General features: G+C 36.6%; 1 protein-coding gene across 5 annotated transcripts in view; it reads left to right on the forward strand.

The window, feature by feature from the left end:
* Positions 1-12,606: 12,606 nt before the first annotated feature.
* LOC109070791 (POU domain, class 2, transcription factor 2-like) overlaps positions 12,607-15,285 on the forward strand; it is a 35,372-nt gene continuing 32,693 nt past the window's right edge. For all 5 annotated transcript variants that reach the window (XM_042772068.1, XM_042772074.1, XM_042772071.1 and 2 more), the window contains exon 1: positions 12,607-13,871. In XM_042772068.1, coding sequence (XP_042628002.1) covers positions 13,772-13,871 — 100 coding nt within the window. In that variant the 5' untranslated portion in view covers positions 12,607-13,771. The remainder of the gene's footprint in view (positions 13,872-15,285) is intronic.

A 15,285-nucleotide genomic window follows, 5' to 3' on the forward strand; every position in this document is an offset into this window, starting at 1 on the left:
ATATCAGCAACTAATAAATTGTGGTGGTTGCTGTAACCTTTACAACTGTGACTTTTGCTCATGGTTTGAATGTGTGGCCGGTCTGTTTGCAGCTCTATTTTGTTGCTGCTTATGTGACTGTTGAAAGATTCAAGATGACCACAATAATACACACAGGGGCACACATGCCGTAAATGAATGTGCGCGTGTGTTTAGAACCCGATGAGACGAGAGGGTCAGAGTTCAAATTCAGCCCCAGACGGACGGCCTTGCCCTTATGAATGACCCTGGGGTCATACGAGGATGGGGTAAGGATTCAAAGGGATATAGAAAATGATAGTTGAAGGGGAAAAAAGAGAGAGCAGATGTGAAAGGCAAAGGGTAAAACGATAAACATAGAGGTGGTTATGAAACACACACATTTTTTGTCCCATTTTCATTTCCAGATGTATTCTCCATTTGCTTCAGTCGCACCTACACAAAAAAAAGTTGACCTTTGACATTTATCTTCACCCCTGCTCTGTGGTTTTCTTACATTCCCAGCTGCTATGAACTCTTCTGAATCATGCATTCACACAAACATCCACCAAAACCAAACATAACATGTTCACCACCTCAGGTACTGGGGGTTAGTAAAGAATCAGGGCTCAGGGCCACTCTTAAAGCCCCAGCAGGGTACAGGGGTGGGAGCCACTGGGGCTGATGATAGGGGTGTGAAAGGGGGGTGCAATTTCATATGTGACCTGCTCCTGGCAGCAGAGAGCTAGCTGTCCGGCCCATTTACTTTAGCTACTTATCTTAGCCAATGACCAGGGGAGGATACAGGAGTGAGAGGGAAGATGCAAGCAAGCCTGAGGGTGAGGAAGATGACATGAAAAAGCTCAAGAAAATGTCTGTTTGTCCCTTTGTGCTCAGTTCAAGCTTATTGCAGTGCTCACAACATATCCTCTCTATCACAACATGTGCTTTGTTTTTAAATGTGCTAATTTAAGTATGCTAATGTGTAATTTCTCTTATAAATTTCCCAGGTTTTATTGTTTTATATACGTAAAATCTGATTCCGAACACTTTTAAGCAGTTATTTTCTCTCTTCTCTTCTGAATGCCCCTGTCCCATAACCCATTTAAACAATTAATTCCACCTCTTGTCATGGGCCAGATCCAAAGGTATATGTGTGTGTTCTCTCGCTGAAGGAGAACAGCAGGTTTGACTGACATTCCCTTTATCTGGCCTGTGCTGGTACCTAATCAGTTGGCTTTTACCTCGAGATGGGGTGTTTAGTGGGCATTTTCACTTTGATGGGGGTATTTAGGGTGAATTTTCTTTATAACTCGAGGTGTTTCAGTTGAAGTGTGGAGGATTTTTTTGTTATTTCTTGGTATCTGGTATTTGAAATTACTTTTTCTATTTTTCTGTGTTGGTGTATGGATATTTTGACTTGCATTGAGGTTTGGTTATGGACAGATCAAACAAAACTCTCTCTCACTTATTCATATCAGTAAAAAAAATCTTAATTTAAACTGAACCAGTACAATGTTTTATTTGATTTTTGATTTGGTATTTGGAAAACAATCTCTGACTGAGAACGAAGTGATGCGAATCAAAAGAAGAATATGATGTAGTAAATTTGCATACTTCTGATTTGCACTTCGAATATGAGGGGAGAAAATCTGAAACAAACAGTTGTAATTATTATGATGAACTAGATTAAAATGACTGATAAATTGATTAAAATTAATGTGGACCCATCCATTAAAAATGATTGAATTTTAGATTAAATGACATCAAATCGTTTGTCTGCACAGAGTGACCTGACTGATCATGAATTGTCCTCCATTAATATAGTTTGGGAAAGTATGCTGTGTTTTATGCTGATATTTAGTGTTTTAAGAGAAAGTTAAATAAAAGGGTCCTACTCATTTGTATTCAAGATATGATGTTTATGTAAGACATTCCTGATTATTATATAATTTAAATAACTAATACCAGGTAATTTTAATGAGAAGAATGATATTTAAAAATAAAACCTCTTTTAAAACTAAAATGACTTATTATAGCCATGCAATAGGTTAAAATATATTCACAAAGTATTGTTTAGACAAACACTGATGTCAAATGTTTGGGGTGAGTAATTTTTTTTTTTTAAGGAAATAAAATAATATTTTATTCAGCAGGGATGCATTAAAATTGATAAAAAGTGACAGTAAAGAATTTTAAGATTTTTATAAAAATCGGTTTCAAATTAATTCTGTTCTTTTGACAATTTTGTCCATCAAAGAATTCTGAAAATGAAAATGGATCACAGTGTCCACTAAAACATGTATTATTATACAGCACAACTGTTTTTAATAATAATAATAATAAGAAAATGTTTTTGAGCAGCAAATCAGCATATTAGAATGATTTATGAAGAATCATGTGATACTGAAAACTCAAATGAATAAATTACATTTACATTAAAATTGTAATAATATTTTACAATGTTACTACAGCCTAAGGATATGATAATTCTTATCTAAAATCTCAAAAGTCTCAAATAGTCATCTTCAGAAGATATGCTACTTTTTCTTTATATAATTCAGAAGATTCTCTGAAATATACTGCTCTATATATATATATATATATATATATATATATATATATATATATATATATATATATATATATATATATATATATATATATATATATTTGACACACAAATACGAATGGTCAATATAAAAATACACAATTAATCCAAAAATACATACATAAATTAACAAACAAAAATAAAGATGCATTCATGTTATGATAAATATTTAAAATTTCTGCATGCAAAGAAATAACGAAGGAGCTGAGAAGACATGTTTCTCATGTACTTATCAGTTGTAGTTTATTCTGCAAGATGACTATGACAATCACAGAGTAGAAAGCAGGGAGAAAAGATGAAGGCCTATACTGACTGACAGGTACCAATACAACCACAATGCTCTTTAATGCACACTGACAGGGGCTTGGCCTCGGATGATCCAGATGCCTTTTATTTATCTCTGCTGTTCAAATAGCATAGGCTAAAAGATACTCTACCCACTTCATCATGTGTTTAAGAGATTTTTTGTGTTGTCTGTATAAGACATTGACTATTTCTTGAGATCTTCCTTCTGATACTAACTGCTGAATGGTACTTTTGAGGTGGTGTATAACGAGAAAATCTTATATTTTCTCCATGTTGTTTTTTTCCTCTAACACAAGTCCAGATATTCTGGGTCACTCATTTGTTACAAGGAAGAAAATGACCAAGAAAACAAAACAAACATAAGAAAAGTGCAATGTGAAAGGGTGTGAGGGATGAAGAAAGGGAGAGAGAGCAAAACAAGGCATGAGCAGCTCAGAAAACAGCTCTGAGAGGGATGAAAGGGACTGGATGCAGACGCTTATTTGAGAAAAATGCTTCCCCACAGCCCCAAATGCCTCTTTTTCATTTCTTTCTCTCGTTTCACTGTAGGATCAAGAGCAGATAATCTGGGGGAGATTTCTTTGTCCAGATTCATTTATTCGCTGCCCGACCAGCCCTAAATTGCTTAAACATTTGGGCCCAGGGGATTTGCACTCTTTGTGTATTAATATTATGTATGTTATACTCATCCCCTAATACACACAAACTGCATTAAAACAAGCATTTTCAAGGGTTTGCCGCATTTCATTTTTATGGGTCTTTGTTTGTATGGAGAAAGCCTTTTGTAATCATCTTTGCAGCCCTTTGCAGTGTTGTTTAGAAAATTGAAATTCCATTTTATTAACACCAACCACAGAACATTTTCTTCAGAGAATAGAGAGTTAGAGGAACGGACAGAGGCAAGAGCAGGGGTAGAAGACCCTATGTTCTATCATCACAATATATTCTCCATTTACAGTTATCATCAGCTTTGTTAGCTATGTTAACATGCATCCAAATCATCGGTCTATAATTGGATTTGATGGCTCAGTTGGACTGAAAAGTCTCCATGTAAATACTTCAATCAATTCGACTGAACTTGATCCAAATTCAATTTAGATTGTAGGAGTGGTGTAGACCTTAAATAATCCAGTCAAAAAAATAAAATAAAAAATAAGCATGTAAATGCTTAAATCCAACTGTTTTCTGTTTTATTCTCAGAGTCCAAAATACTTTGCGCACATGCACAGAGCTGTGATGCGTATATTTATGTATATATCCATATGTTTACGTCTAATGTGTTATCATCTGGTCAGAGGATGCAACTGAATATTTACTAAATATTTGATAAAAAAAAAGCTCTTCTTAAATAAATCTCAGAATAATATTTATACTCATGGTGACACTGGTGACATTATTGCGTTGACGTTTTGTTTGGACTATATGTCAATCGGATCGCACCGTTTAGGGTTCATGTAAACAGAACATTCATAATCTGAAAACGGATTGGATTCATTCTGATTAATAAAAATTAGTGCATGTAAACATAGCGAGTTAAGAGCAGTTTTGATGAGTAGTCACACTAACTGTTGTCAGTAAAGTACCTTAAGCCATATAGAAGATAGTGAGTGAAAATCTTGTATTTGATTTATAGTGTGTGCATGTCCAGGATATTTAACTGTGTTTCTTTTAATTAGCAGACAATGTATTGTAACATTTTTCTTGCGTTACTTCATTTTGATGTCTGATTGTAAGGTGTAGAAGTTACACACTGGGAAACCCATTTTCTTCAAACACGGTTTGCTAAATGAAATCAGAAAGTCACATTTGAGATCTCAGTGGAGGATTCTGCATGTTGTAATAGATTTTAAGAGTTTTGCCAAAGCTGTAAAAATTTTTGAGTGCATCTGTGCACAAAAGAATGCATTAGGAATGTATTTCCTAGTAATTTCCATCAGCTTTAACAAGATGGGTAGTTTCTTCTGATGAAACCAGTCCAACAGAATAATGTGCACCACCATTTTTGAGTTTTACTGATTATTATTATTATGTTTACACCAGAAGTGTTGTTCTGTTTTGATTGTTGACCGTTGGCCCCTCTGTGGCTTCTTTCCAAACTCTCTTCTGTGCAAAGAGTATTTTGGGCAGTTTTTGGGGATTCGAAGTAGCTTACCATTCCTTATAATTGAGCTAACAGTAGCCACTGGGATGCCCAAAACCTGGATTTTTTTGGTCTTAAAGGCATTATTCAGTCAAAAAGGTTTTCATGATTTACTAAAGCTCTTGTTGCTCTAAAACCCCAAATTTTCACAAAACTATTTACCACCAATGCGTTTTCATCTGGTAAAAGGTGGTAACTATATTAATAAGCACAAGAATAAGTATAATTTCATTTGTTGTTATTTAATTCAATTTTATTATTCATTTTTAGAAACACAATTAGAACCTTACTTAAATAGCATTTGTGAAGTGTGATTAAGGGCTTGAATACTTCATCCAAACCCTCTGAGCCACAGAGGGACTTACTGTATGGTTGACAACGAGGAAATTAGCCTTAACTGACATCAATCCCACAAGTGTTTGTTTGGACATGCACACTCGTGTTTGCACATCTTCTCAATCAATAGGTTAACTGCAGCTTTGTCAGTGTGTGTGAGTATGTGATTAGTTGTATGTTCAGCAATTGACAAGCTGTGGGATTTTTTATTGATTGCCTTCAACAATGAACAAGACAAGAGAGAGAGAGTGTGGGTGGTATTGATTGATTGACCCCAAATTAGCCCCTTCTTTCCATCCTCCTCCCTCAGTCTCAGATACTCAGGACAGACTCCATCAAAACACTGTAAGAATGTAGATTAAAGTGGAGAGATTTTGTCTATACAAAATAGCTCATAAACATTTCACAAAGAAATCACTTAAATATCATTTATAAAAATGTTGTGTTGCGCCAGTCATGTCAAACTATAACTGCAAACCAGACTAGATTGTTTTTGTTATTTAATTAAATAAGAAGTCAGATCTTTCTAATCATTTTCTGCACTCTTTCTAGCTTGCTCACTCATGCTCTCTCTCCGTAAGCCCTCTCATGACTCCTGTTAAACATTTCTTCACCTCTTAATTGTTTTGACGGAAGCAGCTGGCATCCTCATTAGGGCTCATTGATTTTCTGGTTGTTAGTGCATTGATTTTGAAACTTCCCATTGATCTCTGGCTTAAATCTCTCTGCCGTTCCCTCTCTCGCTCCCTCATATGGACTGTTTATCCACACGCAACAGCACTGAAATGGAACTGATGAGTCAATAAAGGGGGGTGGACAGATAAATAGATAAACAGAAAATTTATAGAATAATCAACATCTGCCAGCTTACAGGATCCCAAAGAAGGAATGAGAAATAGTCAGTGAGATGGAAAGAAAGGTGATGGTATATCTATATAAAGAAAAAGAACTTGCTTTTTCTCTTTATTTTCTGAGTGATTGGACACAGCTGAGGGTTACCACTGATGAAAAGGCTGAGAGACCTTTCCTGAACAAATGTGAGACTGTGGCCTGTGTCTCCTCTAAAATAGTGTGTATTCATGGGGAATAGAACTGATCTTGTCCATTTGCCGTGATGTGCTCAGTCACAGTGGAGTGAGAGAATCCCACCTTTTTTCCCCCGTCCTCTTCAGAAGTGCCGTTATGAGGATTTTTATTTAGTTTGGAGTGAGAATGTTGATTCTGTGATTGATTCTATGATTTTCTTTGTCAAATTCTAAATGACATACAAGCAGTCTCTCTATATGGTCTGTTTGAGTTTTTCCATATCGTCCTCATGATCATTTATTATTCAGCCGCCACAATCCCCACTGATTCTTGCTGTCGTCCTGAACAGCAGTCTCATTTTTTTTGTTGCCATTGACTGTTCTCTTATTTATGTATTTGTGTCAGTGAGCAGTGCTGGGTAGATTACTCATAAATTATAGCCTGTTACTGACCAAATTTGTCCAAATTACATGACAAAAATAGTAGTTTGTAACTTGATCCATTACAGGTAATATAATCAGAATACTTTATGATTATTTTTTGATTATTTTTTGACTTAACTTAGGATATTCTTGTACCATATTGATATAAAAATGCAAAGAAAATATATTTCATTCATTGTTATTAACAACATGAAGTGCATTAAACATTAACTTCAAGGATTCCAAAACTGGGATTTGTGACTTTAATGGAAAGCTAATACTTAATGAAATTATAAAAATGTAAAAATAAAATAAATCATTTTAAAATAACAACTCTGAAGAAAAAAAAAACTAAATTGATCTAAAAAATATTTTCAGTGTTTACCTGCATGTCATGTGAGCATTAACCAATGTCAGAGAATTGGGAACATGCAAATGTGTAAGAAATTATAGCATAATATTGTATTACAAAATAGTGTTTTAGTACTTAACAAGCATTTGTCCACCAAATCAAAGTCATATATATGGTTCAACCAACATACAGGGAAAACAAATCTGTCTTTGACTTTTAATGACGTCAAAGTCTGTTGAGGTCAAATGTGCCCCAAAATTAATGATATTTGTTTAAAAATATTTTCACTTTGAAGATATTGAAAACATTACTTTTATAAAGATATTACTTTTTAAATAATATTTTTTATTTGATGGTTACACAACATGATATTTTTAATTGACTATTAAATCGAAACTTTTCTTGAAATTGGTATAAAAGTATGGTATAACACCATTTAACAGCAACATAAATACATGATTACTTTGACATATGTTTTTTTTTCTTAATTAGATTTTTTTTTTAATTATTGTGTCTTCTTATATACCACTTATCCATGTGTTTGTTCATTTTGTATTTATTTCTCTTCTTTTGTGTTTGTTCTGTGGCTGGTTCTCCATTGTGGCCAGATTCCCATTTGCTTCTGCTGACCAATGAGTTAGCAGCACCTGCTGTGTCCTAGAGAGAGAAAGAGAGAGGGAGAGGGAGGAAGAGAGAAAGAGGAAATCAATAGTTGAAGTGATGAAGAAGGGAGGTGTAGATTAAAGTCTGGTGGCCTTGGGTCTGGGGGGGTTCGTGGGGGGCTGCCTCAGGACTTAGCCATGAGGCTGTAGCTCTCCTCAGTAAATCTCTCTGTACGCCACAGCAGCTAAAGCACCCCTAAATTATATATCCGCTGAAAAACAAAAAGAAATGGGGAAATCAAATTTAGGGCCTCAGTCCTGATCAATGTTCCAACATTTCGTTCAAGTTGCTGTTGCAAAAAATGCTCTGTATCTTTTCTTGTACTGCAACCACACTAAGAATCGCAGGTCGTCGGAGGAGTATATTGCGGTAACACGCTTGCACATGAGCACTGCAGCACTGCTGAGGATAATAAATATATCTAATAAATATCATTATTTTTGGACCAATCTCCCACAATAAAGGAGGAGCAGTGAGGGATGGCACCGGTGACTGGCTGGGATATTGGCAATATATCAGCATTGATTATTGAGAGTACTGACAGAGACAGAGAAGGAGAAAAGGGGAGAGGGAGTTCATAAAAACTAATAAAAGAGACAACGAGTGAGGAAGGAACAGAGGCTTTAGATGGATCTGATTTTCTGCTCTAAAATAAAAGCAAAAATTGTGTGTGTGTGTGTGTGTGTGTGTGTGTGTGTGTGTGTGTGTGTGTGTGTGTGTGTGTGTGTGTGTGTGTGTGTGTGTGTGTGTGTGTGTGTGTAAGACTGTCCATCTGCTTACAAGTGCAAGGCATAAATGCGCATGTTCTTTTTTACTAACACTAAAACTGGTGCTAGAAATGTGAAATTATATTAGATAATTATGTAATATACTCTATATCTGTGGCAAAATGTGTCACATAAAATCTATTCATTAAGGCAGCAACTGTTTCTGAGCTCTTAGAATGTGTCTGTATGTATGACCGAATGAAAGAAAGAGCGAGATTAAAGAAACGCAATATGCCGCTGAATGTAGCAGTGAGATATTATTGATCAGACTACCATATTGTTGATGAAAGAAAATCTAATCTGACTTGCTCATCTGTCAGCATCATTGTCTAACAGCAGCAATCACAAACACACATATAAAATTGCTTATTCTGTGCTTCTACATACATTCTCACAGCCTGCTCTTTTCCTCCATTATATTAATCATACTTTCCACTCTGCTATATGTCTCTGTCTGGATAATGTGTGTTATACCCTAAGAGAATTTATTATTTCCTGTGCACATAAGCATGGAATATTTCTGCAGTTGTTGTCAAGACGTGACAGTTTAATCATCAATAACAATCATAAAGGCATTAATCATGCATGCGTTTCATTTCTCACTCATGTGGAGTCATTTGAAGATCTCTGCACTAAAGCTGTCACCTCTCTCTGGTAGACAGGCAATTGCTACTGGCAATCTGTATTAAGGATTCTTGTGATCTCATCTGAATAATTAATACGAGTTGAAGCAATAAGCAAAATGACAGGCAACCGTTTTGTCAGTTTTCACAGCACTGTGGAATATTCACACTCTGGGGAAAAAAAAGTTATTTATTGGTATCTATAGATTTATGAGGAAGCTCTGACATCCTTGGAACCTTTTCGCTGCACAAAAGGGTTTTGTTCTTTACATAATTAAAATGTTCTTCACACTAAAAAAGGGTTATTTTAAGAGCTGTTCAGTGAAAGGGTTCTTTGGGAAACCAAAAAAATGGTTCTTTATTGGCATTTCTACAAAAACCTCATTTTGGAACCTTTATTTTCAAGTGTATATGCTGCTTTCATTAGTCAGTGAATGAGGATTTTTTCTTCATTATTTTTTGATACTTTGACCTTGATGATAATTGGATTGTTATGTGGAAGGGAAGTTGTAAATGTTATATTAGAGGGATATTCACTCAAAAAAGGAAATTGTCATCTTTCATTCTCATAATGTTTAAAACCTGTTTAAATTTTTTTCATGTGGAACACAAAAATATTTTGGAAAATGTGCTTTTTGTCCATACAGTAAAGGATAATGGGGTTCAGTGTTGTTATGGACCACAATGACTTTCACTGTACAAGCAAAAGAAGAAAAAGGTTTGGAATGATAAGGGTGAAAATGGGAGAAAAATATGGACATTTTCCAAGTGTGACATCTGCACAGTTCGGTCTGCAGTGATTAATTTGTTCGACATTCACATTGCATATGAACATATTTAAGTGCGTGTGAATGAGAAACAGCTTGACGTTTCTACACTCTTAAAAACATAGGTTCTAAAATGAGGTTTTTACAGTAACGCAATATAATAACCGTTATTGGGGTTTCCCTAAGAAACTTACAGTGAACAAATCTTAAGACTTTTTCTTAGTTTTCTCATTTTTATTTTAATCTAAAGACCATTTTACCACTATAAAGGCCCTTTTGGATGTTAAAGCTTCCTCATGAAACCTTTATTTTTAAGAGTGTATTATTCCAGGAAGTCAGCATGGACAGGAACAATGGCTAGGTATGTGCGGATGAGGAGAGCACAGCTAGGAAGGAGGTGTTAGCTCCCTATCCAACACCATCTTATTTTCCTCTCCCTCAATTTTGCACTCTCTCTTTCCCTCCAGTCCCTCTCTCCTTCTCTTAGATGTGCACAACCACACTATATTCTACAAGAAATAATTGCTTTTGTCTGAAAGGAGTACTGGAGGGAGGGGCCCGAGCGGCCCGTTACCTCAGCACGTCGAGGGGGTACGTGAGGGACAACCGGTCACTTCTTTTCATCTCTTTCACTTGACCTGCGGATGTCATCTGTCAATACTGAGATGCAAGAGAAGGACAGGGACAATGAAACATCCTTCTATTGAACAAAATAACGAGGAAATGCATTTGTTGCAGGCGGAAAGACCCCCCCCCCCCCCCAAAAAAAAAAAAAAAATTAACAGAAATAATCAAATTATTTTTATTGGTATTATAAAATGACACTGACATCATTACTTGTGGCTGCATGAAAGTAGAATACAAAATGAATGATTTGTATTTGCAGCATCTGTTTGCATCTCGTCATATCCAAGACTTCTGAGCCTGAGCTCACGAAGAGTTTTGCTGCCTAGTGGAATTGATTTACTCCTATCGATTGGAGTGTTTAACGTATAGATTTTTCTATTTAAAAATCTATATTGACAATAATCTTGTGTGTAAGTGTGCCGCAGCATGGTTTGTAATTGACAGGCCGTGATGAATTGGTGGTAGGAGAGAGGAGCAGCGAGCGCTCGCTGATTAAGGCCCCCGGGAGGTTTTGCTGCCACAACGAGATTTCCGAGCACAGCGTTTCCTAACCCTGTTCTTGGAGGGCCCCCCAATTGTACACATTTTGGATATCGCCCTCAGCTGACACACCCATTTCAGATCTTTCAGTATTATACTGATCAGCTGATGATCAGTTGTTTGATTTGGGAGACATCCTGAATGTGTCCTGTTGGGCTCTACAGGAACAGAACTGGGAAATGCTGTCTAGCACACAGACTACTTCTGCTGTTGTTCTGCACATCATATTGATAGACATTGTTTATTGATAAATACAGTGTTTCAGTATTATGCTGATGAGAATGATCAGGTGCTTGATTTGAAGAAATCCTGAATATGTTATTTTGGGAGCACGAACAGGGTTGGGAAACTATTTTTAGCACACCGGCTCTCTTGAGATCAACCCGTTTTGTTTCTGCTGTTGTTCTGCACATCATATTGATAAACAATGTTTATTGACAAACAAAAACATAACAGCCTATGTGACTTATTAAGAGATTCTCAGGGGTGTCCAAGAACATGTACTCAGTACATTTCTATGCATTTTTGCATATTTTAATATTGATCAAAATGTTGGTTGATGTCCAGTTAATTAAGTAATTAGCAGATTAAGCCAACATTACAGTTTCTAGAACAGCTCACATATGGTTTCATTAATCAGACTGCTGGGACATATGAACACCTCATTTGGAATAAACAAAAAGTCCAAACAAAAGGATAAAAATTACATAAATCTAGGTAATACTAAATAAATTGAAGAAATGTTTTTTTTTTTTTTTTTTTGAATTAGACTCAGTTTTTACCTTCTATCAAGACATAATGACTGAAAGAAAGAAAAAACAGCATGGCCAATATTTGCAATTTATTGTGTACTTGTTAATTAAGCACATGAATGCAGTTAATGAGTTAACTAAAATGATAGTCCCAAATATGATTTTCTTTCTGCTGTAGAGCACAAAGGAAGATATTGAAAATAAAAAGTTTTTTTTTCTCCATACAATTAAAGTCAACAGGTTGCAGTGATGAATGAATAAGTACAAAGAAATGCATAAATGTTTGGAATGAAATGTACATGATTATGACAGACTTTTAGAGATGAAGATGTCAAATGACTATGCAGTGTAATAAATGGCAAGAGTGTTTTTTTTTTTTTTTTTTCAAAAAGACGTGCATATGACAAAACATAACCAGCAAATCTGAAAATGTTATGCATGTGAACATGGTCACTTGAGGGAGTGCCTTTCTTTTTTGTATTAAGTATGAAAAAAGCTAATTTTGTGCGCTATATTAAAGAGTTCCGTGTTGTTTATACCATTATAATCTACATTAGTGTTGTTGGAAAGAGATGTTCCTAGTTGACTGTGATTTTAGAGAGAGAGAGAGAGAGAGAGAGAGAGAGAGAGGGTGGGGGTGGGGGTTGGGTGGTGGTGATGTGAGAGTTGTAGCGGCTCCGTTCGCGCTTCAATGTTGCGGTCAGCGTGGAATCAGAGCGCGCGAGCTTATGGGAGGAGAGCGTGCACGAATGAGCTATTGGGGTTCCCAAATAACGGGAACAGGCAGACAGACCAAAACACGCAGGCGGATGGACGGAAATATAGGCAAGTGATCTTAAAAACCAGCGAAGTAACGAGCTCTTCCCCCCTGATGTTTTCGTGCTTTATTTATTTGTTTGCCTTGTTTAGTCATGTATCGATTGATTGCGTTTTAATTACTGGCGTGTGACAAGGTGCATGGGAGGAGGGGCGAATCCGGCGAACACGTTGAGTTGCCTTATTTTTCTATAGATTTTTAATTTAAATGAGCAAAAATAAGCAGATGGTTTTAACCATGTTTAGTGACTTTGTGTAAATTAATGTGTAGCCTGTAGCTGCTAGAACAAGGAAGAGAGCTATAGAAGAGCTAGACCAAATAAATTCACCAAAAAATGCACCACATATCCAAGTAATAACAATATCCGCTGTCTTTTATACGTTATACAGTCAGGGTGTGACATCTTTTTTTTCTCTGTATTAGAACAAATGCAGAACCATTAGTTTATTTCACAAGCAGATAACCAAAGTTAAAGCGACTGCGACCACGGGGAGAAGCAGCAGGCCAGCTGAACATAGACAAGGACAGAAAGACTTCAGTTTACCACGGGAGATATGCATTTAGCCAATAGACGTTCGCAAACAGAGTAAATATATGCCTTTGAGTGACAGATACATATGTTCGGCAAGCAGACCGAACAGTTATACCAAATACTGTAGCTGAATACCAAAACGAATAGACAAACGTGAAATTAATAGTAAAATAACCAACGTTTGTGTTGTTTTAATCCGTCTATCCGCCTGTGTGCGCGCTCTGGGAAAATACAGTCGGGCTGCGCGCGTCTGCCTATCTATGCATGTAGATCAAAAGTAAACTACAAGCGAAAAATGAGAGTTTTTATTTGTATTTAAAAAAAAAAAAATGGAACTGGAAAACCTACGTGTAAACGCAATTTTATGATTAACCAGTATTGTGTCAAGAACGCCTGGATCATGGAACCAAAGTGAGAAAAAGCATATCTTGCCACAACTTCTAAAATTGCAAAGAAAAATCAACAGCAAAAAGAACAGACAAGAAGACGGATCATGTTTGTTCCTTTGCCGGTGCCGTTTGTCTTGCCGAGAACTGCCTCTGATCTCCACGCCTGGCGCCTCAAGTCCCCGCTGGCTCTGCGCTCTCACTCCGGTAAGTCTTTCTTCTAGAGCAACCACCCTTTCTTTCTTCTAATACCAAATCCCGTGACCGCGCTCAGTGGCCTAATCCCCGTATCCATAATGTGAATGAAACATCCCCATTTGCCGATTTCTGTTTGTGTCGCGCGCGCTTGCCGTCCTTTCCAACATTTCAGTTTGGTCCAACCGACGCGAGTCAAGTTTGTCTACAGCAAAACTAGCACTGCTCCTCAAAATGCAGCTCAGGTCGTGTTTGTTTTGTTAAGGTGTTTCCTAAATATATTCCCGTCTCGTTGAGCTTAGTTTCTTCAGGGCTCCGCATCCGTCCGCCTCCTCCTCTCGCCTCTGCCTCTGCCTCCGTCTCCCCCGAACTAAACTCGCGGTGAGCTGGGAATATTCATGCCAACTTATCGATCTCCGCAGGATCGATTCCGGGGCCGGCGGATCGAGGGGAGAGAGGAGAGAATCAGAGCAGCTACAGAGAACAGAAACGAGCATTTATGCTTTTTAAAAATCTTATGTTTGGTTCACAAATACAGATGTAGTGTGATGGGTAGGTAGATAGTTGCTCGTGTGATCAGATAAGCGTTTTGAATAGATGATCTCATACATGTGTATAATGTGATTTGCACCTCGTCTTTTGCAGTAAGAGACAGCGAAAGGCAAACGGACGACTGTTTGTGTAATAGTTTTTATTGCGGGAACTTGCCGGTTGTTCGGTGGCCACATAAAGATGAGAACACAAGGAAGCGGGGATGGAGAAGGTGGGCGGGGGTGGAGTAGGAGGAGATGGGTGTAGTCTGAATTGAGGAGGCATAACTGCATAAGCAAGCTGCTCTCATGTTTACTGGGTATGTGACGGTCTGAGAATACAATAAAAGTGTTTAGAAATTTTATACAGAAATTGTTTTCTGTATAATTTTTGCAGTGTTTATTTTGTATTATTTTATATAAAGCTTATATGGGTTGTACATGGGGAAAATTTACATTTCATTTCATGTAAAATGTTATCGTTTAATTTTGTCCAGTTGTTTTAGGGTTATTATTTATGCTCTTGTAATGAGCACATTAACTGAGAGATTTGTGTTAAAATATTTGGAATAAGATACAGTTTCTCTTCTAAATTAATTTGAATTTCAGCCTGAAATCTGAAAAAAAGTTATATATAAAAAAAAACAACAACATTTTTTAGACAAGTTATTTGTCTGCATATGGGAACTTTCGCCTATTTTATGGTATAAAAGCCAAGATTGGGGCTTAATAGGTCTTCAGAGGTTACCTTTGTCCATTTTTATGCATTCAGAAAGTGTTGTAAAGTGGCAATGGAAAGTGTTGTGCCTTATTTTTATTCAGACTTTTTTGGAAACTTATCTTACCTAGTGGGGTTTGTTCTGAGCTGTATGATTTTTACCACTTCATAATTTCCA

Source organism: Cyprinus carpio, chromosome A16 (genome assembly GCF_018340385.1).
Source record: "Cyprinus carpio isolate SPL01 chromosome A16, ASM1834038v1, whole genome shotgun sequence".
NCBI classification, from domain to species: Eukaryota; Metazoa; Chordata; class Actinopteri; order Cypriniformes; family Cyprinidae; genus Cyprinus; species Cyprinus carpio.